Source organism: Rhineura floridana, chromosome 1 (genome assembly GCF_030035675.1).
Source record: "Rhineura floridana isolate rRhiFlo1 chromosome 1, rRhiFlo1.hap2, whole genome shotgun sequence".
Lineage (NCBI taxonomy): Eukaryota > Metazoa > Chordata > Lepidosauria > Squamata > Rhineuridae > Rhineura > Rhineura floridana.
This window is the reverse complement of record NC_084480.1, coordinates 211977263-212004557: the sequence shown is the minus strand read 5'-3', so window position 1 is coordinate 212004557 and position 27295 is coordinate 211977263. Positions and strand designations below refer to the sequence as shown.

General features: G+C 44.3%; 1 protein-coding gene across 3 annotated transcripts in view; it reads right to left on the bottom strand.

Moving 5' to 3' along the window:
* Positions 1-27295, bottom strand: part of GCNT2 (glucosaminyl (N-acetyl) transferase 2 (I blood group)) — a 120902-nt gene that overhangs the window by 46734 nt on the left and 46873 nt on the right. For all 3 annotated transcript variants that reach the window (XM_061591795.1, XM_061591815.1, XM_061591808.1), the window contains exon 2: positions 26097-27051. In XM_061591795.1, coding sequence (XP_061447779.1) covers positions 26097-27051 — 955 coding nt within the window. The remainder of the gene's footprint in view (positions 1-26096; positions 27052-27295) is intronic.

Below are 27295 nucleotides of genomic sequence, written 5' to 3'. Positions count from 1 at the left end.
TCTTTTAAGGTGCTTTTGCTATCTTTCTGTCTTAGGTGCCCTTAGCAATCTCTTCCTGGACTTCTGCTCTTCTCTTTCTTCATACTGTCCATGGATGACCAAATTCAGGGATGGGGAACCAGTAGCCTCTATATGTTGTTGGATTCCAATTCCCATCAGCCCAGCTAGCATGGCTAATGGTCAGATATGGTGGGAGTTGTAGTCTTCATAACATCTGGAGGACCTCGGGTTCCACATCCCTGACCTAATAAAATACCATGGCTTTCAGTATTCCCTGTACATTGTTTACATCCATCTTTTTGTCTCTGTCCCTGAACTGCCTCCATCACTTCAGTCCCTCTTCTCCAACTGCCTCTGATATTTCTGCTTGGAAGGGTTGTCATCATCTCAAACTCAGTCTGTCTCAGATCCTCTCAAGGATCTCCCAAGCCTTTGTCTCTCTGTTTGCCCCAAGTGGGGAACCTGAAGCTCTTTGGTTAATTTCATGTGGGTTGGGGGAGCTCCAAGGAAGAGAAGAAGTGCAGGAGGGGGGAATAGAAAATAGATTGAGTGTTGAAAGGTGGGAGTAAATCTCTCTGTGAGCAAAAAGTCCAGACCTCTGGCAAGAAGGGGTAAATGGGGAAGGGGAAGCTGAAATGGACAGAGAGATGGGAGAGAGAGAGATGAAGTGGTGCAGAGAGAGCTATGCAGTCATCTCAATGCTGCCAACTCCTCTCTCTTTTTATTCTGAAACCCCCATATTAGCAACATGCAGCCACCAACAGATTTACCCTGGGGCACACAGCCTTCAACGAAGAGCCATATGTTTTCCATAGCCATTGGCAACACCACCATTCAACCTGCTGAACAGGTATGTAGCCTTGGACGTTTTAGAACTTCTGTGCAAATGTTTCTGTAGTACTTCTCACCAGCTGTCATTTTCAGTGAATGGAGAACAATTGTGTGTGATATTGCTTTGAGGTCATGCTGGATTTCAATTTTTAGCATCCTCCTGACCATCACTTCATGCAAGATGTTGCTTTTTCACAGGAGATACATCCTCACTTCCAGACTGCTGATATGATGCCTATCTTCTGATGGGCTTATATTTTAGCACAGGTGGGGGCTGGGTAAGATGCACAGGGGTGCTTCATCAGTATATGATTCCATGGCTGGAACATTCAACAGGAGGGGACTCACAACAATGTTGCCATTCCTGCTGCTGTAGGCACTCATATAACCCAACACAGAGGTGTGTTTCTGTCTTCAAAGGCACTCCTTAGTAAGGATGGTAGGTGGGTGGGAGGCATGTCATTGGTACATGGAACTCAGAAACATTAACAAAATTGGGGCTCAAAGTGACTCAATACACAATCAAGCCTTAAAACATGTTCCTATTGGTCAAGGGTGGTGGGTCAATCATACTGGAAGGTCACACCCTATACTCCTATTGATTGGGGTGATGGGATGGGCATCCAAAAGGGGGCCTCAGAATAACTCAGCACACTGCAGAGAATCAAAATGTGTTCCTATGCATCTTAGTGTCTACACACAACAGGGGGCTCAGAAGGACCAGGCACATGATGGGGACTCAAAATCTGTTCCAAAGGATCATGAGTGGTGGATGGTCATGTAGAGGAGTCACACTTTAGCCCCCAAAACACTAATGTTGGTGTACACACAAAATGATAAACATTCCACACAAACTGGAGTCTCCAGGGGTGGGGAATCCTATAGCTGCATCCTAAGAGTGGAAGCTGGGCATCCTATATGCATATTCTGGATGGTGGATGGGAATCCTATAGATGGGGGGATGGGAATCCTAAAGGGGAAAGCTTGAGATATGCTATGAGGTGGGACTTCTGGTGAAAAGGGGGCTTATCAGTCTGATAAGTGGCATACGTTCTATCTTCTCATGTCATGTAACTTTCATCCTTATCCTGGGCAGAATACCAATATTTTTTTACCTTACTCTTCTGTGGCTGGGATGGGGGGGAAGAATGACCACTGACCTCTCATCTTTTAATATGAACACTCAGTGCAAACAGGATAATTTTTGAGCTGGAGTCCCTTTCTGTGGGAGCTCATCTTGCTTCTCAAGTTCTACACAGATGCCACTAAAGTCTCCTGTATTCTCTTCTTCAAGGAAGTGATATTTTAAAAGTTGTCCTGGATATCTCATTGTTCAGAGACAATAATGTGAAACTATCCGTTTGGGTGTTTCTCTACAGTTGATATTTGTCATAGTATTTAGAGTTTCTATTTGGTAAAATCCCAAGTTCAAAGCTAGCCTTTCCAAATTCATCTTCCTTGTAGCACACTTCAAGTAGCATGATTTAACTGGAATCAGTACTGTAATGTTCATCTGCTTTCCTTCAGGCTGATCATATGCATTTTTCTTGTTTTGGTGCTGATCCAATTATCTAATCTTCCCCTATCTTTTTAGAAAACTGATCAGCACTGTTGAAAAAAAAAGTATGTGTGGATCTTTCACTTCTGAAATTTGGAAATATTTGTGTAAGTCAGTATGCAGCATGTCTAGACTTCAGCAAGTCCCAGAAAAGGCCTTCTTATGGTTCTCAGCAACTGGTTAAAGAAAAGGAAGCAGAGAGTATGAATAATGGACAGTTCCCACAATGGAGGATGGAAAAGTGGAGTACCCCCAAGGATTAGTAGTGGGACCTGTACTTTTTAATTTGTTCATAAATGACCTCGAGTGAGGGGTGAGCAGTGAGGTGGCCAAGTTTGCTGATGAGATTCAATTGTTCAGAGAGGAAAGAACAGAAAGGGCTCAACAGGAACTCCAAAAGGGTCTCCCCAGACTGGATAAACAAGCATGAACATGGCAAATGTGATTTGATGTGAGGAGGGGTAAAGTGATACTCTTTGAGAGAGAAAAAATCCTAACTTCACATTTATGCTTATGGGATATGAATAAGCAGTGACTGACCCAGAAAGAGATCTTGGGAGTCATGCATAGTTTGATGAATATGTCAATGCAGTGTGCAGTAGCTTTGAAAAAGGTGTATTCCATGTTACGGATGATTAGGAAATGAATTGAAAATAAAATTGCCAATATCATAACACAAATCTGTGGTGTGGTAGTACTTGAAGTACTGTGTTCAGTTCTGGTTGCTGACCCCCAAAAAGGATACTGTTGAGCTGAAAAAGTGTACTCAAGAGTTGGAACCTGCATTCTCATTCTCTTTGTGTAATCGGAGATAGGGTTCCACGTGGATTTGATGTGCATAAGAACATAAGAAGAGCCAGCTAGATCAGGCCAATGGCCCATCTAGTCCAGCATCCTGTTCTCACAGTGGCTAACCAGATGCCTGTGGGAAACCTGTAACGTGATGCCCACAGATGTGAAGTTTGGCTCTAGACTTCCATATCCTTTAACCCAGCAATGGACAATAACAAGCAATTCCTCAGAAGAGCTAGATTGCCTAACTATTAGCTTGGGCTCAGGTTTCTTCCACTGGGCAATCCTGCTTTTCCTGAACCTGACAAATCAGTTCTGGTGTTTGAACATCCTGGGGGAAGAGAAACACATTTTCTGGGTGTGCTGCAGGCTTAATTCGTAATGACTGACTGTACACCTGAGTGTTGAAAGGCACAATTTGGCTCTGCCCTGAAGACAGAGTAGCTTCCTTGAGAGGGATGCTTGGTTGTTTGTCTCCATGTTTTCACAGACTTTTGAAAGGAATGAACTAACCAAGCACTAGCAGCTAGAGGAAGTGTGTCATAGGTACAGGCAGTTTCACTTCTTTTCCCCAGAAATTGAAAACACGTGCAAATACGTGCTGGTGAGGGTTTATAAAATCTCTGATACCACAGATCACAACAGCATTCACACAGTCTGGGGCTTCTTCTCTTTGTTTGATTGTGCATTACAGATGAAACCAATCGTGTGCACTGGTTGAGCAGATTCATCAAAGAACAACCCAAAATGTTCAAGGAAAGTGGGGGTAGGGATCAGGGCTGGCACCAGGCATGACTGGGCCCTTGGGCACCATCCTTCCCCAGGCCCATGGTGCTGTAGCCCAACCCCTCCATACAGGCAGCACAGGGCTGACCGCTTGCCCCCCCACCTCTTGGTCATGTGAATGACATGCGTGCATAGCATGCATGCCAGCCATCAATCAAGATGGCGGCAGGGGCAGCAGCCCCTTATGGACCCCCTACAGCCATCTTAGGTGATGGCAGCATGCAATCACAGTGTACACAGCATTCACACTGATGGGAGAGATAGGTGGGGCATGCGTGCAAGCTTATTGGAGCCCACACTGTCTACATTGGGGGAGGAAGCCTGGGAGCTCCCTCTCCTGATCAGCAGCAGGGTCAGGTTGCAGGATCTGATGTTGCCACAGATCATAGAACAGGAGCCCCACCCTAAGCAGGGGCTGTCAGTCAGGGCCCAGCCTGGCTGCCCTCTGGCCCTGGCCCTGGTAGTGATCCTCAGGACCAGGGGCTGAATGCAGCCTTCTAGGCTTTTCTATCTGGGCTTTGGAACATTTTCCCTAGGCCACACCCTCTTCTCTCCAGGCCACACCTCTTGCCAGCCTGACTTTGTGTTGTATTTGCCTGGATTTGAACTGCAACAATGCCTCTGGGTATTAGAGGGGTGTGTGTGTAAACCTCTGGTTTTTGTGTGGTTGGAATATAATCTCCTATACAAAGGTAAAAGCCACATCCATTACTCCGCTCACTCTTGCCTCTGGCTCCGCCTTCCCCTGCCACCCTGCAAAACGTACCTCATGAAGGATTGTGGCCCTCAAGCTCCCAAAATAAAGCCTTACTTTTGGAAAGGGGGAGTGGTAAGCAGGCAGTGGAGGTCTCCCAGCAAGCAAAAGAGGCAACAAGGTTCGTTCTCCTTAGTAGCAAATTTATTTAGAAAATTTATATCCTGCCTTTCTACTGTTAAAAATAAAGCAACTATTCAGAACAGTTTACAATATTATGGTATTTATATTGGCTCCCCGACAGCATAGTTCTCTGGGTAGTTCACAAATATATATATATAAAAATTATAAAAGCAAATTACAACATAAAAATTTCCATACAATCAGCGGAATAAAAACTGAGATATAAAAAGGCTGGGAGAATTAAAAAAAAAAAGTCTTCACCTGGCACCCAAAAAGTCCACAAGGAAGCCCCAGGCTTGTCTCTCTGGGGAGGTCCCCAGCCAAGAAGTCATTGTCATAAACAAAATACACAATATTTCAACATAAACACAACTGCAGTCCTATACACACCTACGAATATATGTCCCATTGAATATAATGGGGCTTATTTCCCTCCCTACTTAGGGAAAGTGAGAGTGAAAGGATCCTTGAAATCCCCTCAACAATTTCAAAACTAAATGAAGGGCAATAGGGGCCAATGTTACTTCCGAGGAGGAAGCGAGGAAGCCTCCAGGTGGATAGAAATAGTTGTATACTGAGTCTGACATGGCCCTACTGGTCATGTTTTGCCTGAATGTTCAGTGCTTTAAAAATCATGGAAATTTCATGTTAATTTTGGCATATCTACATTACAAATTTCAACTGGTCTGATCCATCAATCAATAGTTTCCAGCGACATTGATCGTTTGTTTGTTTGATTGGAGTATCTTTAAACCACCAACTCGTTAAAAAATACCATGGAGATGTACAATAAAATAATTAAAACACCCACAAAATTATAAAACAAGAAAATGCAAAACAATTGACCAAGACTGAATCAAATTCATTCTCTAAAAACACCTGGTGAAGCAGAAGCATTTTCAGCAGGTGATGAAAAATCAGAATTGTAGATCCCAACCCCACCCCTTTTCATAGAACTGCAAATCACAGAGATCCTAGTCTGGGAATCATGATTGCTACACAGATCTGAAGCTGCTTAAATCTGTGGCACAGGCATGCATAATACACCTACAGTGCAATTTGGGGAAAAGGTAATATCGCGCTTCTCTCATCTGAAATGACCCGCTTAGTAACCCAGCTCCTGCACTGAATCTGGAAGCCAGCCCTTGTGTAAAATAAAAGACTGGTGGTAGCAATATTGCTTGCCTGGTATGTCCAGAGTCTGTGACTAGGTAAACTTTCATTTCTTGTACAATTCAATAAAACGCAAAGAGTAGTTGGTAATCTGATCCACCCTTCATTTAATATAATCTTAAAACCTACGGTACTAAAAAAGCTGAACAAACTAGTTAATACTATTGCTAAACACTGCCCGGTCAAATATGAGGAAATAGCACACAGAAAGCACACTTGGTGTGATTTTAACCTTTGAGGCATTTGTTTATATGATTCAAAGGCAGGAAAAAATCCTTCCTTGTTTATCTCACCTAGGATACTTTTTTAAATCAATTTGATTTATGAAATTTAATATTAATTGGTATTAGGAAGGAGAAGATTGCTATAGATAACCAATGGTAACTTCCGACAGTGTGTGTGTGTGTGTGTAAAACCACTGGATAAGCTTGGTTGAACTTTTCACTCTGTGCTACTTTGGCCACATGTAACATCTGGAAGCCAGCCCTTGTGTAAAATAAAAGACTGGTGGTAGCAATATTGCTTGCCTGGTATGTCCAGAGTCTGTGACTAGGTAAACTTTCATTTCTTGTACAATTCAATAAAACGCAAAGAGTAGTTGGTAATCTGATCCACCCTTCATTTAATATAATCTTAAAACCTACGGTACTAAAAAAGCTGAACAAACTAGTTAATACTATTGCTAAACACTGCCCGGTCAAATATGAGGAAATAGCACACAGAAAGCACACTTGGTGTGATTTTAACCTTTGAGGCATTTGTTTATATGATTCAAAGGCAGGAAAAAATCCTTCCTTGTTTATCTCACCTAGGAGACTTTTTTAAATCAATTTGATTTATGAAATTTAATATTAATTGGTATTAGGAAGGAGAAGATTGCTATAGATAACCAATGGTAACTTCCGACAGTGTGTGTGTGTGTGTGTAAAACCACTGGATAAGCTTGGTTGAACTTTTCACTCTGTGCTACTTTGGCCACATGTAACATCTTGCAAAGTGGTAAGTGGCATTTGACCACACATCAGATGCAGACCTACGGTACAATAAAAGAAGCCTGCAACCTTAGTCTGAATGCACTTGAATGTGGAGCATTGAAAGCTTATATAAGCTGCCTTATACAGACTCAGACTATTGGTCCACTTAGATCAGTATTATCTACACCAGCAGTGAGAAACCTCCAGTCCGCAGGCCTAATTAGCCCTGCCAGGGGTCCTAATTTGGCTGGTGAGGCTGTTCTCCATAAATCATGCCCACCTTCCCCACACCCTGATGTCATTTGTGACATCAGGTGTGGAGCAGGTAAAGAAATGGCTGCAAAGGAACAGTTGAGAGCCTTAGTGCACTTCTCAGCTGATTGGTGCTGACAGCAAGCCCTGCTGGGATCAGCTGCATTATGGAGTTCCTGATCAAGGCTTGCTGTAAGTGCCTTTCAGCTGACAAGCACATGCAGCAAGCCTGGCCAGAATCAGCTCCACAGTGTGGGAACTCCATAGTTCAGAAAATGGAAGTCTTGTCCGAATGAAGAAAATAAAAAAGAACACAAACTCTAGCAAAAGAAATGCAAGAAGACAATAAGGGATGCTAAAAAAGAATTTGAGGAGCACATTGCTAAGAACATAAAAACCAACAACAAAAAATTCTATAAATACATTCAAAGCAGGAGACCATCTAGGGAGGCGATTGGACCCTTGGATGATAAGGGAGTCAAAGGTGTACTAAAGAACGATAAGGAGATTGCAGAGAAGCTAAATGAATTCTTTGCATCTGTCTTCACAGTGGAAGATATAGGGCAGATCCCTGAACCTGAACTAACATTTGCAGGAAGGGATTCTGAGGAACTGAGACAAATAGTGGTAACAAGAGAGGAAGTTCTAGGCTTAATCGACAATATAAAAACTGACAAATCACCAGGCCCGGATGGCATCCACCCGAGAGTTCTCAAAGAACTCAAATGGGAAATTGCTGATCTGCTAACTAAAATATGTAACTTGTCCCTCGGGTCCTCCTCCGTGCCTGAGGACTGGAAAGTGGCAAATGTAACGCCAATATTCAAAAAGGGATCCAGAGGGGATCCCGGAAATTACAGGCCAGTTAGCTTAATTTCTGTCCCTGGAAAACTGGTAGAAAGTATTATTAAATCTAGATTAACTAAGCACATAGAAGAACAAGCCTTGCTGAAGCAGAGCCAGCATGGTTTCTGCAAGGGAAAGTCCTGTCTCAGTAACCTATTAGAATTCTTTGAGAGTGTCAACAAGCATATAGATAGAGGTGATCCAGTGGACAAAGTGTACTTAGGCTTTCAAAAAGCATTTGACAAGGTACCTCACCAAAGACTTCTGAGGAAGCTTAGCAGTCATGGAATAAGAGGAGAGGTCCTCTTGTAAGGAATTGGTTAAGAAGCAGAAAGCAGAGAGTAGGAATAAACAGACAGTTCTCCCAATGGAGGGCTGTAGAAAGTGGAGTCCCTCAAGGATCAGTATTGGGACCTGTACTTTTCAACTTGTTAATTAAAGACCTAGAATTAGGAGTGAGCAGTGAAGTGGCCAAGTTTGCTGACGACACTAAATTGTTCAGGGTTGTTAAAACAAAAAGGGATTGCGAAGAGCTCCAAAAAGACCTCTCCAAACTGAGTGAATGGGCGGAAAAATGGCAAATGCAATTCAATATAAACAAGTGTAAAATTATGCATATCGGAGCATATACTAGCCATGATGGCTGTGCTCTGCTACCCTAGTCAGAGGCAGCATGCTTCTGAAAACCAGTTGCCGGAAGCCTCAGGAGGGGAGAGGTTCTTGCACTTGGGTCCTGCTTGCGGGCTTCCCCCGGGCACCTGGTTGGCCACTGTGAGAACAGGATGCTGGACTAGATGGGCCACTGGCCTGATCCAGCAGGCTCTTCTTATGTTCTTATGAAACTGATTCCTGCCCAAAGCAGTTTGCTGTAAACACTGATGAGCTTATCGACACTTACAGCAAGTCCCGCAGGGAAACACTTCCTTTGCCAGTTCAGGGCACAGGACAATGCTTCACTAGTCATCATGGGAGCAACAGGAGACTGACCACCTGTCAAAGTAGCCTGTGGCGGTCAGGGATCTGGCCCATCAAGATTTGGTCCACCAGCCGGATGAAGTTTCCCACCCATGATCTACACTGACTGACAGCAACTCTCCCAGGCTTTAGACAGGAGTCTTTCCTATGCCTTACTTGGAGATGCCAAGGACTGAACCTGGGACCAGCATCCACATTATGTGGTTTAATATGGAGATACATCTAACTTGGATACATCACAATTGCTACATTCTGATGCCTAAGAAGTACCATCATACTTAATCAGCTCTAAGGAAAATCAAACCTAAAGGAAGAAGGAGAATCAAACCACGAACTCCCGAATTGGGAGAATGACAATACAGAAAGAGACCAGGCAACGTGAGCCAAACAGCTACCAGATGGACAGTCACCTTTGGCTGAAAACATCTTTTTGGAGAAGTGAGCTGAAACACAGCAGCTCCTCCACTTGGAAACACAAATGAAGTTAGGCTGCCAGTTTCATATCACCAAAAAAAAGAAAATGCCTTGCCAAAAAAAGAGACGACAGATCTGCATAAATCTTGAGCATGCACGTTTACATTTGCAGAGGCAAATTTAGAAAGAATTATGAGACTGTAAACAGAGAAATATCTCACTGTACTGAGGAAGACTGTGACCAGCTTCTCTCTGTGCCTGCTTAGTCTGCTGTCCAGGTATTAACTGTTGATGGGCAAGTTCAAGGCCCCTGCTCCCCCTTAGGATCCTGGCTAACTGTCTAGCCAGTCCCGAGGTAAAGCCCCAGTAAAGGAACATGGCCCACTCTGATGCTGAGTCAAAAGAATGATATGGAAAAGAGAGAAAGGAACTTCAGGTGCTAAAGAAATATTTATTTAATGCCTTTAGAAGCAATCAGGCCTGATTTTTTTTGCCCCGAGCACTAGAGGTCCATCCTCTTTTTTTCCTTTAGAGTACTAAGAGGACACATGGAAACCTAACAATGAGAAACTGAAAGGGGACTTTGCACAAACAGCCCAGGAGATACAGCAAATATATGTAAAAGGCAGATGAATGGCATGGTACCCCAGGACCCTTACAGCTATTCTGCCTCAGGACTTCAGATATAAATAACCATCAAGGGACTTCAGCTCCACTTCTGCAACTGGGACAAGTGAGGGTGGCTGACCAGAGAAAGGGAAACTGTACCTGCACCTCCTCCATTCTCACCCCTCAAAAAACCAGATGGCTGAACAGAGCACTCATGGCCACAGAGTGTCTCCAACTGTACCCCCTGCAACTGATGGGTAATTGTCTACTGGCTTAATGCCCCTTCCTTGCTCAGCAGGAGAAGCAGTTTCCCTCTTTAAAAAAAAAACTTTATTCTTAAGTATGCTACATTACAAATATTAACATCTAGTGTATATATCTAGTGAAACAGCAAGCTCAGTATAAATATATTATAATATTTTTAAAGTGACATACAAAAATGATCTGAAACTACTGTAGGGAATTAAGACTAATTCTCTATCAATGAAGACAAAATATAGCTAAACTGTTTATGCTAATTCCAAATAACGAAATAGTGAGTGACTTATTTAAAACAGGGGTGGGGAACCTCAGGCTCTGGGGCCAAATGTGGTCCCCCAGGCTTCTCTATTGTGGCCCTCCAGGCTTCTCTATCTGACCCTGGAGGGTTAGAGACTTGCTTTTTAAAAATGGAAAGCTCAGAGTCTGGGCCCCCTGCCTGCTGCGAGCCTGGTACATCAATAACCCCTGGACCTGCCTCTTCATGGCCCTGTACCCCAGTGGAAACTTCTTACAAAAAGTAAGGAGAGGAGAAATCAAAGAGTTTACAGGACCCAGAGCACTTAAACTTTTGAAGGTAGCAAAAAAAGGCACACACAAACCAAGTGGGAGTCTTGCAAAGGACTAGAAGGAAAACTTTGCAGCAAGGAGGACTGCAAAGGGATTACTCTTTACCACCGTGCAAATAATGTTACTGCTCCCAAAAAGAAAAGAACCACTTTTGGGGTAAAAAGTTGTGGTTTTTTTTAATGAAGGAGCAGAGAGTCTGGGGTCACCAATATGGTGCTTGAGGGCACACTGGAGCTCTTAAATACATACCTTGGTGATCACAAAGCCTCTGAGCCTCCCCTCATTGCCCCTTTCATCATGAGGTGCCAAGGGTGCATTCCCCCTCCTGCACACCTTGAACAGTTGCTCTTACAACTTCCTCTTTTGTCTATATGTGATTTTCAAGGTTCAGATTGGCATCTGAGCAGCTGAAAAGAGACACTATGTAGAAGGGAAAGATCTGGGAGAATGGGGGGGGAGAGAGAGGAAATAGAAAAAAATCACAGGGCTGTCAGGGTATGAAAACATGGATCTGTGTAATAGATCCTTATGGATTAGATCCTCATAATTTTTCCAAGAGATCCTTTCAAAGCCACCATCAAATCAGGCCATCTATATGTACACAGAAGTGTTCTGTGATTTGTTGTTGGTGTTGCTGTCATCCTACGTAAAAATAATGAAAATCAAGGAAGATCTATGCCTTGGATTAATGGTCCTGTGTTACTGACAAGCACTGGATCTGTGTTTTTTAAAATATACAATCTACCAATATAAACTTTAATTTGGTGGTTATGGGGGGGCATGTCATGTAAATGAAAGAGGATCTGTTTTAATTCTACTAGGTTTGACTTTGACTCCAGGCCTATGGAAAAGCAAAGTGCATATATGTGCTTTCTCTCTGCCTGGGGACGCAGAGTGATCGGGGCAGAGAAGGAACTGGAGTACCATGGTGCCCAAGGTCTTCTCTCAAAATTCTAAATGTGCCCGTAGGCCCAAACAGGTTGGTGATTCCACATAGCAAGACAGATGCTTGTATTGACATTTGAACTGCTGACTGGTACACCTGAGGTTATCATACTTTGAACACATCATGAGAAGACACGATTCATTAGAAAAGACAATAATGCTGGGAAAAACAGCAGGGAGTAGAAAAAGAGGAAGACCAAACCAGAGATGGATTGATTCCATAAAGGAAGCCAAAGACCTGAACTTACAAGATCTGAACAGGGTGGTTCATGACAGATGCTCTTGGAGGTCACTGATTCACAGGGTCGCCATAAGTTACAATCGACTTGAAGGCACATAACAACAACAACATCTGTCCAGCGCATTTGGGGGAGGAGAGAAGCTGTGTTTGCTCCATATGAGGGAGAAAAATGCAGTGAGTCCTGTTTAAAGATATATCTACAGTGCCTGGAGGGAGATTATGAAAGACATACATAGACACTCTCCAAACCAAAGAAGAAATATTGCTCACCAAGTGTGATAAGGAAGAAGCTAAGAGGGTGACATTTTGGATTTTGTAAATGTAACAACAGTATAATAACCAGAGGTTGTGCAAATGTGCATTTTCATCAACATCATAAGAATGGTTGCGGAGTACCTTCAGCTGAGGAGGCAACCATGCTGCAATCAGTTATTGGTTGGACCAAGACTCTCTCTTGAAATTTGTTTTAAAAAGGCACATGTGACTCTTATACTTGGACAAAACCTAAAAATTATCTTTGAATCAGACAACACCTTTGATGTCTGTTCCTCTTACCTCACAAAAGGTGCTTCCAGACTGTCACCATTTTCAAGTGGGATTCAATCACACACCAGAAATTCTGGTTTGTGCTGTTAGGGTTGATTGGGAGGTCTTGCACAACAAACCCATTTACCGAAAAGTATGGATTTTTTTGCAATAGGGATAGAGATGGGAAAGTGCACTGGAAATTGTGGGAAAACACTTGTTTTGAGGCAACGTAACCTCAGAATGAATGCTCATTAAATAGCCAATGTAATCTAATCCTCCTGCAAAAACATTCAGATGAACGCTCAACAAACATCTGGAAGGGCCCAAATTCTCACAGCATTTCCCCAGTTCCTAGTTGCATTCCTTCATTTGACAACCACTTCCTTGTCACTTCAATTCCCAACCTAGTACAATTCCAGGCTGTATATTTAATAGTTACATTGACATAAATTAAAGTATATTTGCTATGTATTTCCTCCTTCCTATATGGCATTGAACTTGTCAAGGATTATCAATATCTCGTCACAGTCATTAACCAAAATGGAGACAATAGTCTGGAAATCAGAAGAAAGCTAGGACTGGGGAGGGCAGCTATGAGAGAACTAGAAAAGCTCCTCAAATGCAAAGATGTATCACTGAACACCAAAGTCAGGATCATTCAGACCATAGTATTCCCGATCTCTATGTATGGATGTGAAAGTTGGACAGTGAAAAAAGCAGATAACAGAAAAATCAACTCATTTGAAATGTGGTGTTGAAGGAGAGCTTTGTGGATACCATGGACTGCAAAAAAGACAAATCATTGGGTGTTAGAACAAATTAAACCAGAACTATCACTAGAAGCTAAAATGATGAAACTGAGGTTATCATACTTTGGACACATCATGAGAAGACCTGATTCACTAGAAAAGACAATAATGCTGGCAAAAACAGAAGGGAGTAGAAAAAGAGGAAGGCCAAACAAGAGATGGATTGATTCCATAAAGGAAGCCACAGACCTGAGCTTAGATCTGAACAGGGTGGTTCATGACAGATGCTATTGGAGGTCTCTGATTCATAGGGTCGCCATAAGTCGTAATCAACTTGAAGGCACTTAACAACAATGTGTATCAATGCCTGAACACCTCTATGCACTTATATATTCTTGCCATTTATTACTGACCCTGGAATATTTCCATATGCTTCTGCACTACTATGCATTTACCCTAAATATTATTCTACCACTGTATTTACATTTATAATTGTATCTTTAAAATACAGATAACACATGCTCTTCATATTGAAACTGACAGCAATGCAGTGTTTGAGATAAAGGGAGGAATGTTGTAACTTTATCTTGTTTGTAAAACAAGCGCCACTGTTAACAAAGCGGTCTGTGTTATGATAACATGTAGTGGATGTGTGAGTTGAAAGTATGAATATCTCTTTCTATGGCTTTTGGCTGAAACTGGAGAGGCCTTGGAGGCACTGAAGGTTATCAAGATGACAACAATTGGAGGGTGTCTGGAACACATCAAACATTAAACAAATGTTGTAATTCTAATGTAAGTCTGAGTGCCCTAAAAGAGATCTCATGAGATCTCTTGATCAGTGCCCTTTATAGGCTCCAAGCTGGTATGAGAAAGAGGAGATGCAGCCCTGAGGACATAGATGGGCCACGAGACTGACATCACTATGAGGGCCAGCTGACCGATTGATGGATGAGATACTGAGGCTCAGTGAAGATATCAAAAGAATATCAAAACATTATCTGATTATAAGGACACCCCAGCTTCATCAGAAGATTTAAGAGGTTTTCTACCACAGCCTGCTACCTGCGACTCTGTAAGCATGCCTTCTCCTCCTACGCTACAGGAATTGGGTGGCCCCCAAAATGTTGCATGATTGTGTGTGAGTATGACAGATCAGGACTATTGGGCACATCTTATTTTGCATTTTACTATTCCTGCAGTAGGTGACTCACAAGAGCACCTCTGGCTGTGTCAATTGGACATCTTTCACTAAATCTTTTAACGCTCATTATATTGGTAACATGCCTTCTGCTCGTCTCCACTATCTCCTGGCTTGATCACCCAGGAGGGGCTTCCGGTTCATTGGTAAGACCTACTTCCCCGACCCTATGTGTCAACATTGGAGAGTTGCTGCAGCTTCTCGCATCCCTGTCCCCACCCCCTTTCTCCACAACTTCACATAACCTCTTAGCATGCCCGCCTCCTTTCCTTCTGCTGCACGCTTCTAACAGCCTGAGCCCACATCTTCTTCTTAAGGTCACCTTCGGACTGTCAGTATTTTGCGGGTGGAATTGAATCGCATTCCAGCAAATTCAGGCCATGTAATTAACATGGAATTGGCGCTCTTGCATAGTCCACAGGCCCTTGCTCTCTTCCCCACTCCCAAGCAGCCTTTTTTTTTTGCAGTAAGGACAGTGACAGGAAAATACACTACAAAGTATGGGATAACAATTGCTCGACGTGATGTCCTATAACCTCCCTGCAAACAAATCTGAATCAATGCTCAATAAACAGCCAGAGTCATGTAACCTCCCTGCAAACTTGTACAAGGAAATCTAGATGAATGCTCAATAATCAAACAACTGAAGCCCTTCCCTTTTACCCTCCCAATATCTGCCCTCTTCCCCACCTGTTGCATCACCCTAAGAACATATCAAATCAGTTGTGCATGATATGGGCTGCAGAAAAAGCAGCTGTGATGACTGCTGTGATGATTGCTATAGTTCTAGTCCCTCGGTATGCTTCATCCTTATTTCTGTGCCCTGAGTCAGCAGCATCTCCTCTCTCCAACAAAGAGACTGAAATTGGCTTCTGGTTCTTCTTCCTTCTTTGGCATTTCTCGTCCCCTATCTATTAATAGAACTCTGAGGCCAAGATCTCACCTACATTTCCCAAGCACTTCTTTAATGATCCCTTCTCTGTCTCAATTAATGCGCAATTTGGCATTTCACAATTTATGCTTTCTCTATTTTCAATGTTGTTACAACCCATCCATTCCATCAAATGCAGAAGACATTTCCCCAGGTGCCTAGAGTAGAGAGGAGGAAGTGGGTGAGGGTGGAGCAGGGGTGGGGAGCCCCAGGTCATCTGGGGGCCAAGTGTGGCCCTCCAGGCCTCTCTATCTGGCCCTCGGTACTCTCTCCTGGCCACACCCCTCTTCCCAGGCCACACATCTCACTGGTCCTGCTCCATGCCCCCCTTGCTTGGACAGTGATCATTCATCTTGCTTTTTTGGAGTGGGTAAATGGATAGAAGTGTGTGCATGTCAAAACCTTTGTCTTCTCCGTGTGTGTGGAATGTAGCCTACTGTACATAGTTAAGAGTCGCGTCCTTTACTCCACCCACTTTTGCCTCCAGTCCCACCCATAACTGGCATGTGGCCCCTGGTAGGTAACCAATGAGGGAACACAACTCTGGTGCTTAATATGTTCCCCACCCCTGCTGCAGAGGGAGGAGAGGATCAAATGGTGCTTGAATTACAAAGGGACAAATGTGGCTCAGCCTCCTTAGCTACTGGTCTTAGAAGGCTATGGGGGGCACAATCTGGTTAAAACTGGAGAGCAGCAAGGTATGGGCCTCATTAAGGACCCCCTCAATCTTTTCTTCCATAATTCAGGCACAGGGATACAATGTGAAAACAGGAAACATTGTTGGGCGGAAGATTAACATTGTGCATCCTGTTTTCACCGTGGCCAGCCAGATGCCTATGGGAAGCTCACGAGCAGGACCTGGGTATAACAGCACTCTACCCACCTGTGATTCCCAGCAACTGGTATTCAGAGATATACTGCCTCTGATGGAGGAGGCAGAGCATAGCCATCGTGACCAGTAGCCATTCATAACATTCTCCATGACCAACACGGACTAACTCTTGACTAACAGTGGCTTACCAAGGTCTCAGGCAGCCATTGTGCTTATTGTCTGATACCTGATCCTTTTAATTGGAGTTGCTAAGGATTCAGCCTAAGAACTTCTGCATGCAAAGCAGGTGCTATGGTAACTCCACTGCTGCAAAAATCAGCAGCTCCACATCTGGATCCTCCTTTTCCTCCTCTGCAGCAGCCACTAATATGGAACATGGGTGGGAATGCACAATGCAATGTCAAATCATGCACTTCCCCTTAGGAAAGTATGTGTGTGTGTGTGTACATGTGGGAGTGTGGCTGTTTGCTGCCAGCTTCGTCAGATTAGCCTCACCTTTAGTTCTGTCTTCTGAAAGTCAACCAGTTTTCAAGTGTTGTTGTACACTGCCCTCTTTCAGGCACCAGAAACCCAAGAAAGGGTTGCAGTCTAAATATTTTGTTTGGAAGTGTTTCTTATAGAACAATTTCATAGCATGTGTTTCAAGGACATATCCCATTTTGAAACTTTACTTGAGAAATAAAATGTACAAATGTTGCCAAATGCAGTGTCCAAGAGTTTGGGGGAAAAAAATCTTGGCTTTGGGTTCTTCTCTAGAAGCATGCAGTCTGTAAGCTGCTCACACTCCTCCATGTCAGAGGTGGGAGTAACTAACTAATTAAATATAATGGCTGTTTGTAGTCCCCACCCCAGGCCCATCACATAAAAGACCCACTACTGTAGTATGTACGATCTGTTCTGGATCTCACTCTGTCTAAGCTCCTAACTGAGTGCTCATTCCTCCCCCATCCCTACCTTCATGGTTGGCTCCAAAGGGCAGCATGAAAGGTCACATACTGCTCCCCTGAAGGCCAACAGGGGGTCCACAGAGGAGATCTGAGCCTTCAGATAAAGGCACCATAGAAAGTCCTTGTTCCCTCCCCTTTCTTAATCTTAATTATGCCTGTTGTTTACTCTCATAACAAAAGGCAGCTTTTATATTTTTTTTCAAGTGACTTTGGGGTGCTAAGAGTGTGGGAAAGACTGTCCCAGGATATTTTGCTGCTTTAAAGAAAGGATAGAATAGGCTTTCTCCATTCCTCGTACAAAAGCTGACTGGACTGGCAGTTGAATCTTACTTCAGCACCAGGAAGGGGACAGTGCCCTTGGTAATATGAAGGCAGCAGGCTAGTTTAGGGGGCGCAGGCAGGTGGTGGAGCACACCAAGCTCTGTCCTCTTGCACCTCCTTGCTACGTCCCATTCTGCCCCACTCTGCCTAATGGTAGGGCCAGTCCAGATTGTGAGCATAGATCCAAGCTGTAATAATGCAGAATATACAGTAAAAGTTGCTCTCATGTAGGTGGCCCAAGAGATTGAGGAGATGGGAAGGACAGTGGTTTTGCACAGCTCTGGTATAAAGTGTGGTGATAACTAGACCTTTAAATCTGTTTAACAGTGTTGCTGTTTGTAATATGTTTATTGTTTTGAGGATGCTGGATTTATTGTTTTTGATCCATTGTACATCACCTTGGTGGTTTTCAGATATACAACTATTTTAAATAAAACAATAAACTGTCCTTTTGAAGCATCATAGAGAGTAGAGAGGTGAACTCTGATTTAAAAGAAAAAGAATGAGCAGATGGCTTGGCTTGCTTGCATAAGTCACCTTGGGAGAGGATGCAATGGTCTTTGCGTGCTCAAGGCCTTCACTGGTTAAAGAGGTCTGTCACTTTTATTATTATTATTATCATTATTTTTATCCCGCCCTTTTTCCAAAACTGGAACTCACGGCGGCTTCCAGATAAAAGCACACATATAATTAAAAACATACAAAAGTCTAGATTAAAATCAAATTAAACAATTTACAGTATTAAAACCATTCATACATACAGTTAAAATAATTCAAACTCAGATTAAAATAATACAGTTAGGCAACAGCAATGCAGCACCCTTCAAGACCTGTCCTTAACAGCTTTCAGTTCCAAAGGCTTGTTGAAATAAAAAAGTCTTTGCTTGCCGACGGAAGGACTGCAAGGAGGGGGCCATTCTTGCTTCCCTAGGAAGGGAGTTCCAAAGCCTTGGGGCAGCCACTAAAAAGGCCCTATCTCGCGTCCTCACTAGTTGTGCTTGTGAGGACGTAGGTATTGAGAGAAGGGCCTCTCCTGAGGATCTCAGGTCCCGGGCAGGCTCATATAGGGAGATACGGTCTGACAGACAGCCTGGACCTAAGCCATATAGGGGTTTATAGGTCATCACCAGCACTTTGAATTGTGTCCGGAAACAGAGTGGCAACCAGTGGAGCTTTTGTAACAGGGGAGTCGTATGGTCACTTTCTCCCCACCTACCTTGGGGCCATCTTGACTCACAACATTGCTACTTTTCTGACCATTGTTCACCTTATTTCCTTGTAAATCAAGCCAAATGCACAGCGCGTGCACACGTATTCCTTGCCAGATCACATCTATCAGAAAAAGCACCTCACAAGGACAACTAAGCAATGACCACACAAGTAGGCAGGGCAGGATGAGGTGAGGCTGCTCTTCCCAATGCCAGGGTGGCTGGTGGTTACCAAGAGGCAGTGGGGAGGCCAGCGTGGTGTGGCAGAGCAGCAGAGCCAATCCGGTATTCCTACTTCTGCCACTGCTACCACGCCCTTCCCCCTCGCAGCAGCCACCCTGGCCTTGCGGAGCCAGGTAAGCAGCTCAGCCCCACCATGTCCTGACCTGACAACTGCTACTGGACCACCCACAGAAGACATTCTGTAGAATCAGGCACTCCTATCAAATTTTGCCACTCACAAAGAAAGGGGGGGAAACCCATGGACTGGAAGCAGATCCACTTACTAAACAACTGATATGAACTGGTAGTGATGAGGGGGGGGGGAATTGGGAAAGTAAGATTGAACTGGGGCTTCATATGTTTCATTGAGTTCGTAGTCCTATACAGAGGCACTGCAAGATTTGAGGACCCTACCCAGAGCAGGTACCTTCCACCCATTCTCCCACTTTACTTTTGTTAGATATATGGCAGCACTGGAAATCCTCCAGCCTGCAAGCCTAATTAGGCCTCGCACAGGGCCCAGTTTGGTCTGTGTGGCTATTTTCCCCAAACCATGTACATCTGCCACTAGGGCCGGTGCAAGAGTGAGGCCAGATTGGGCCCTACCAGCCCCCCCCAAGTTGCCCCTCCTTAGGTTGGGTGGGTAGCACTCCCATTGCATGATCCATGGCAGGATCGGTTTCCGACCCTGCAGGGAGGAAGCTCCCAGGCACCTCCCTACAACCGTGCAGGCTCGTGATGCCTGCCTACATGCCCCACCTACCTTTTCCACTGCAGTGAATGCTGGCCATGCTGAGCGTGCATGCCTCCCATCAACCAAGATGGCTGCTGAGGCTTCCCTAAGGGCTGGTGCCCCTGCCACCATCTTGTCAGATGGCAGGCATGTTCACGCAGCACAGCCAGCATTCACTGCGGTGGGAGAGGTAGGTGGCGCATGCAGACGGGCACCAAGGGCCCAGGGCAGGCAAGTGCCCAAGGGCCCAGTCATGCCTGGTGCCGGCCCTGCCTGCCACACACCTAACATCCTATATGTCAGGGGAGAGGCAGATAAAGACATGGCTACAAACGAACAATTGGGAACTTTAAGTGAGCTCCTAATAACTCCTTTGCAAGTGGGGCTTGCTGTCAGTGATGATCAGTGCTGATAGCATGACCAGATGGGATCAGCTGCACTAGGGAGTTTCCCATTTGGAACTCTAGTGCAGCCAAGAGGACTCACTGTCAGTGCCAATTAGTTGATTGTTGCTGTTGGCAAGCTATCAAACCGGACTTACAAAGTGACATTTTTCTTCTACAGACAGCTTGCCAGCCTACAGAGAAAAATGACTGTTTGCAGGTGTGGTTTGAATCCACACTGCATCTGCAACCATACTTAAAAGGGGCTGACTGTAACTGCTGATCAGCTTATTGCTAGTTACAGCATACAGCATTGAAGGCATGATGTCAGTGCCAATCAGCTGTGCCACTGGCTGGATCCAATTCCCAACTCCTGCTGTATGACCTGGTTGGAAGTTCTTACTCTTTTTCTTTTTTTAAAAAAACTTTTTTTAAAAAAAGGACTGTGTTGCTCGTAGTAGCGTGAGCTCCTCTATGCCCGCTCCCTGCGCCACCTATACTTCCAAGAAGGGCTTCACAGCAAGGTGATGCAATATGATGTTGTGTTATGTCAGAGCCGCTCCAGAAAGCATAGCTGGTGGCTTTCTTCTTGCCACACTTCCTGGAGTAGTTCCAGAGCAATGCAACATCATGCATCGTGCTGACACCCTTCCAGGAAGCATAAATGTAGGAAGTGGGCATAGAGGGGCTCATGCCACTGTGGGCCCCTTTTCAAAATTAAAAAAAAAGCTGAAAAGAACTCTCTGCCACCTTGTACATCTAAAGGATGCTGACTGGAGCTGATGGGATTTGAAATTCAAAATACCTGGAGAGTGCCACAATAGCAAAGGCTGATCTAAAGCAGCCCCAACCCACCCACCTCTTTGAAGGGCCAAGCCCTTCAGCTTGCTTGGGGATAGTGCGAGGCTCTGGCCTTGCCCTGCTAGTCTGGTCCTAGCAGTGCCGCTGATCTTACATGCACTTACCTAGGAGTAAGCTCCATTGAACAGAGTGGAACCTCCAAGTGAACATCCCTAGGATTGCCCTGTGAGTTACTAATGACACAGACAAGTATCCTTAATGGAACATGAGGGCAAGGCTTAATACTTTACTTCCTAAGAGTTGCCAGTAGGTGGCGCTGAAAGACATAAAACTCCTAGGGATTTCTTCATATGCTTTGCAAATGTCCCGTTATTGTCATGGATGTCGTGTGTGTGCGTGTGCGTGTGTGCGTGCGCGCGTCTGTGTGCATGTGTGTGTGTGTGTGTCCCCTTCATTTTAAAGCTCTCACTTGTGTCCCAATGTACTGGGAGCCTGGAAAGTCACAGACACCAAGTAATCAGGGATGGGGAACCTGTGGTTCGCCACATATTTTTAGACTCCAGTCCTCATCAGCCCCAGCTGGCACAGAAAAGAATCAGGTATAATGGGAGATGGAGTCAGGAGGGCCACAGGTTCCCCTCCCCTGTCTTATATACCCTGAGAAGTGTGGGCAATATCACTAAACCTGCCTCTACCTCCTCCTCCTCCTCTTCCTCCTCCTCATCATCACCACACACAATGATCTACCTCAGTGGTTCCCAAACTTTTTTCTTCTATGCGCTACTTGAAAATTGCTGAGGGTTTTGGCAGATCACTTAATGAATTTTCCAGCTGTTGTAGCAATTGTAATCCCATAGAATTTAAACTGTAATACAATAAAATACAATATGAAAAATAAAAGATGTGATAAAAATACAATTAAAAATCAATGTGAATATTCATTGTTACGGATGTGCTGTCTCCCATCCTCAACCACAAATCTAGACATCCTGTGGACCACAAGAATGAAGCTTGTGGGCCACTGGTGGTCCGCGGACCGCAGCTTAGACACCCCTGATCTACCCACAGGTTTTATGAAACTGTACAATGTCTGAAATAACCCTGAAGATCAGGACACAGAACTTCTGAGGCCTTTCTCTAGATCCTCTGTCTGAGGGAGTCTCAGAGGGTAGTGAAGGGGGGAGAGTTCTGGCTCTCTGTTTGGGGAACGCTCTCCCTGGCAAGGTCTGCTCACTTTTTCACTGAAATATTTTTGGTGGCGAGGTTGGTGAGGTGCAAATGCACTGATGGAACCAATCTCACATTACTACCAGTGCATTTGCATTGCTTTCCAGAGCTTGGAAAAGTTCCTTTTTTGAACTACAACTCCCATCAGCCCAATCCAGTGGCCATGCTGGCTGGGGCTGATGGCAGTTGTAGTTCAAAAAAAAACTTTTCCAAGCTCTGGCATCACCCCTCACCTTCCCCCTCTGCCTCCCAGTAAGCAGCAGAGACATGACTTCCTGGAGGTCAGGGGAGCTGCGATGCCCCACCACACCATCTGCTGCTAGCTTCCCATAAGCATGTAGGGCTTCTTTCTCACTAATGCTGAATGTGGAGTGGCTAGGCAGCATAGCCAGTGAATATGTCTGCACTGGTAATTATGGCCAGTGCACATGATCCTGCTCCCCTCATGTGTTCACTGAACATACAAGGAGGTTCATATGAACACCCTATAAAGTAATGGGACCACGGGCTATGCTTCCTGGAAGATGGACTGCTGGCAAGTGATGGGTTGCATCTCACAAGGACTGGGAAGAATGTGTTTGGCCACAGCATGAAGAAGTTCATCAGGAGGGCTTTAAACTGAATCCTAAGAGGGAGGAAGACATAAACTTGTTGGTAACGACTGATGAAGGCTTGTGCACAGTGACGGGAACAGAGAGATCGGCTCTAACAGGGCTCAGTAACAGTCCTCAGAAAAATGTAGTAAGGAAGCCAAGCCATAAATCACATGGTCTTCAATGTCTGTATACTAATGCACAGAGCATGGGAAACAAGCAGGACGAACTTGAACTCTTAATACAGGAGGGTAATTACAACTTGATAGGTATAACTGAAACTTGGTGGGATGACTCCCATAACTGGGATACAGTAATTGAAGGATATAACTTGTTCAAAAAGAACAGAAAGAATACAAAGGGAGGTGAAGTTGAGCTATATGTTAAAATATATATATCCCTGCACAGAAATACAGGAAGATGAGCTTGGTAGCTCCACCGAGAGTATCTGGATTAAAATTAATGGGGCAAGTAATAAAAAGAATGTGGTGCTTGGAGCCTACTACCGACCACCCAATCAGGGAGAAGTCGAGAATGTAACTTTTGAAAAGCAAATTGCCAATGTTTCAAGGAGTCATGATGTAGTAGTAATGGGGGACTTCAATTATCCCAATATTTATTTGGAGACAAATTCTGCCAAACACGGCCCCTCCAAAAAATTTCTGACTTGTGTTGGAGATAACTTTCTCCTACAGAAAGTGGAGGAAGCAACCAGATGATCAGCTATCCTGGACTTGATTCTAACCAATAGAGATTATTTGGTGATGAAGTGACAGTTAAGGGAACTTTGGGGGAAAGTGACCACACCATCCTTGAATTCTTGATTTTAACAGAAGCAAAAGCTGAGAGTAGCCATACATGCACCCTGGACTTCAGGAAAGCTGAATTTAATAAACTCAGAACAATTGTAAGTACAGTTCCATGGCAAGTGGCCCTAATGAGAAAAGAAGTCCAAGATGGGTAGGAGTTCCTAAAAAAAGGAAATTTTAAAAGCGCAATGGCAAGCAATTCCAACAAGGAAAAAAGGGAGGAAACAGCAGAAGAAGCCAATGTGGCTTCACAAAAAGCTTAGAGATGACCTGAAAACAAAAAAGGACACATACAGGAAGTGGACAGAAGGCCAGGCCACAAAGGAAGAGTACAGGCAGGTATCACGGAATTGCAGGGATGGTGTCAGGAAGGCTAAAGCTGAAAATGAGCTGAGTTTAGCGAGAGATGCTAAAAGCAACAAAAAAACCTTTTTCAGGTACATCTATAGTAAAAACAAGAGAAAAGAAATGGTGGCACAGCTACTCAATGAGGAAGGCAAAATGATAACAGATGACAAAGAAAAGGCAGAAGTGCTCAATTCCTACTTTGGCTCAGTCTTCTCCCAAAAAAGGGTCAATGACCCTCTCAGGAAACCTGAAGTGGAAGGGACAGGATTGGAGCTTGAGACTGACAGACAAACAGTCAATTAATACCTAATCACTTTGAATAAGTTCAAATCAGCAGGGCCTGATAAACTGCATCCCAGAATATTGAAGGAATTGGCTGAAGAACTCTCAGAACTGCTGTCTATTATCTTTGCGAGATTGTGGAGGACTGGTAAAGTGCTGGAAGACTGGAGGACAGCTAATGTTGTCCCTATCTTCAAAAAGGAGGAATTAGGGAACTACAGACCAGTCAGCCTAACATCAATCCCTGGAGAAACTCTGGAGCAGATTATAAAGCAGTCAATCTGTAAGCACCTTGAAAACAATGCAGTGATTTCTAGAAGCCAACATGGATTTATGAAGAACAAATCCTGCCAAACTAATCTTATCTCGTTTTTTGATCGGGTAACCTCCTTTGTAGACTGTGAAAATGTTGTGGACATAATATATCTCAACTTCAGCAAAGCTTTTGACAAAGTGCCCCATGACATTCTGCTTAGCGAGCTAGCTAAATGTGGGTTGGATGGAACAACTATCAGGTGGATCCACAGTTGGCTCTAGAATCGTACTCAAAGAGTGTTTATCAATGATTCCTTCTCAAACTGGGTGGAAGTAACGAGTGGGGTACCACAGGGCTCGGTCCTGGGCGCAGTGCTTTTCAACATTTTTATTAACGACTTGGATGAGGAGGTACAGAGCATGCCTATCAAATTTGCAGATGATACAAAATTGGGGGGCATAGTTAATACTGTGGAAGACAGAAACAAAATTCAAAGGGACCTTGATAGGCTGGAGCACTGGGCTGAAAACAAAAGAATGAAATTCAACAGGGATAAATGCAAAGTTCTACACCTAGGAAAAAGAAACCAAATGCACAGTTATAAGATGGGGGGTATTTGGCTCAGCAATACAACATGTGAGAAGGATCTTGGAATTGTCATTGATCACAAGCTGAATATGAGCCAACAGTGCAATGTGGCTGCAGAAAAGGCTAATGCTATTTTAGGCTGCATTAACTGAAGTATAGTTTCCAAATCACATGAAGTAAGTTCCCCTCTATTCAGCACTGGTTAGGCCTCATCTGAGTACTGCATCCAGTTCTGGTCTCTGCATTTCAAGAAGGATGCAGACAAACTGAAACAGGTTCGGAGGAGGGCAACAAGGATGATCAGGGGACTGGAAACAAAGCCCTATGAGGAGAAACAGAAAGAACTGAGCATGTTTAGGCTGGAGAAGAGAAGACTGAGGGGAGATATGATACCACTCTTCCAGTACATGAAAAGTTGCCACACCGAGGAGGGCCGGGATCTCTTCTCGATCGTCCCAGAATACAGGACACGGAAAAATGGGTTCAAGTTGCAGGAAGGCAGATTTCGACTGGACATCAGGAAAAACCTCCTAACAATGGAACCAATTACCTAGAGAGGTAGTGGACTCTCCGACACTGGAGGCATTCAAGAGGCAGCTGGACAGCCATCTGTCGGGAATGCTTTGATTTGGATTCCTGCATTGCCCAGGGGGTTGGACTTGATGGGCATATAGGCCCCTTCCAACTCTACTGTTCTATGATTCTATGATATTGCCTGCATTGGGGGTGGGACTGACTTTTGAATGAGCATAGATGTCCATCTACCCCCCACTCCTTCCCCATCCTGGCTTTCGTTCAGCCCATTTGTGCCGCTTGTGCCAGCATAGCAGTGTGCTAGTGTCATACTGTAAAAGGTGTAGCTGCTTTATTGTAAGTCCACTACACCAGTATGTTCTTTGTGTTCTGCTGGTTTCAAGGGCAGTTGAGAGTGATCCTGTCCTCACTGGGCAGGCAACATTTGAGGATCAGCTTACAAAGTTGGTCAATAAAGCCCCCACCATCAACAGAACGACTGTGTAGAGGAAATGGAGCATACCTGGTATCCTGTTAAGAGTCACCCAGAAATGTTCATCAGGACTGTAGGTATCTTTGGACCATTCAAGGAGGTCAAGGGAATGTGGGTCGCTGAGTACAAAGTCTGCAAATTCCCTTGAAAGGGCAACATAAGCAGAGCCAAAATAGATGGTCAGGTTGTGCGGAGCTGGCATTTTCCACACAAAGGTCCGCAGCATGAAAGAAAAGAGACTGTAAACTTGCTCTCTGTGGATATATTTTGTCCTGCTGATAATGTGAGGTGGAGGCAGCACCCCCGGAGTGATGTTTTTCCCTTTGAATCCTTTCAGGTACCGAACAATCTCCTTGTTCGTTCTCAAAGGGAAATCTTGCCCACATGTGTTGAGAAGATATTTCCAAGGCACTTTCGATGTGATAAGATCTTTCATGCAATTCAAGTCAGCCTGAAGCCTGGATATACCAGCATAAACCACGCGCTCCGATTCCGAGGCAAGGAAAGCATTCCGGAAGCATCCTAGCAATTGCTCCACTTTTCTCTTAAACTTGTTCGTGGCCTTTTTGTCCACGTGGATGCAATACACATTTTGGGGCATATAAATCGCCCTGAAGAGCCTCTCAAAAGTATCAAACTCTTTGTGCAGGGTTATGACGTAGGCTAAAGGAAATGCGGCTTCTTCTGCAGAGAGGGGTCTGGTAAGGTAGTGGCTTTGGATCACATAATTGCTGCAGCTGGATTTCCCAAATGATGTCTTCAGCATGTTTGGGGGTGCAAGATGTTTCTTGCCATCCGTAATAGCTCTGCACATTTCCGCCAAGGCCGAGGTGGCTGATTGGTTGTATCTCCTTGGGATGTTTTCATCTGATAGTTTTGCAATGTAAAATAGGATTGAAAGGAAAACCCCGAAGATAAAAAAAGCCAGAATGTGACGCATTTGTGAATTCATGGCCATTCCTGAAAATGCAGGTTTTGTTCCATCCTAAGTTTAAAACAGAAAGATACACAGCATTCAAAGTGGTGATTATAAAAATAGAAAAGTATAGAGGTGGGTCCCCAAAAGGCATGTTTGGTTTAAAGGTGGGTCCCAGGTCTGAAAAGACTGGAGATTACGGATAGATTTTACAATGCAATCCTAACTAGGTCTACTCAGAAGTAAGTCCCACTGAGTTCAGTGGGGCCTTCTCCCAGGCAAGGTGGGTTAGGATTGCTGCCTGAACTCCCAC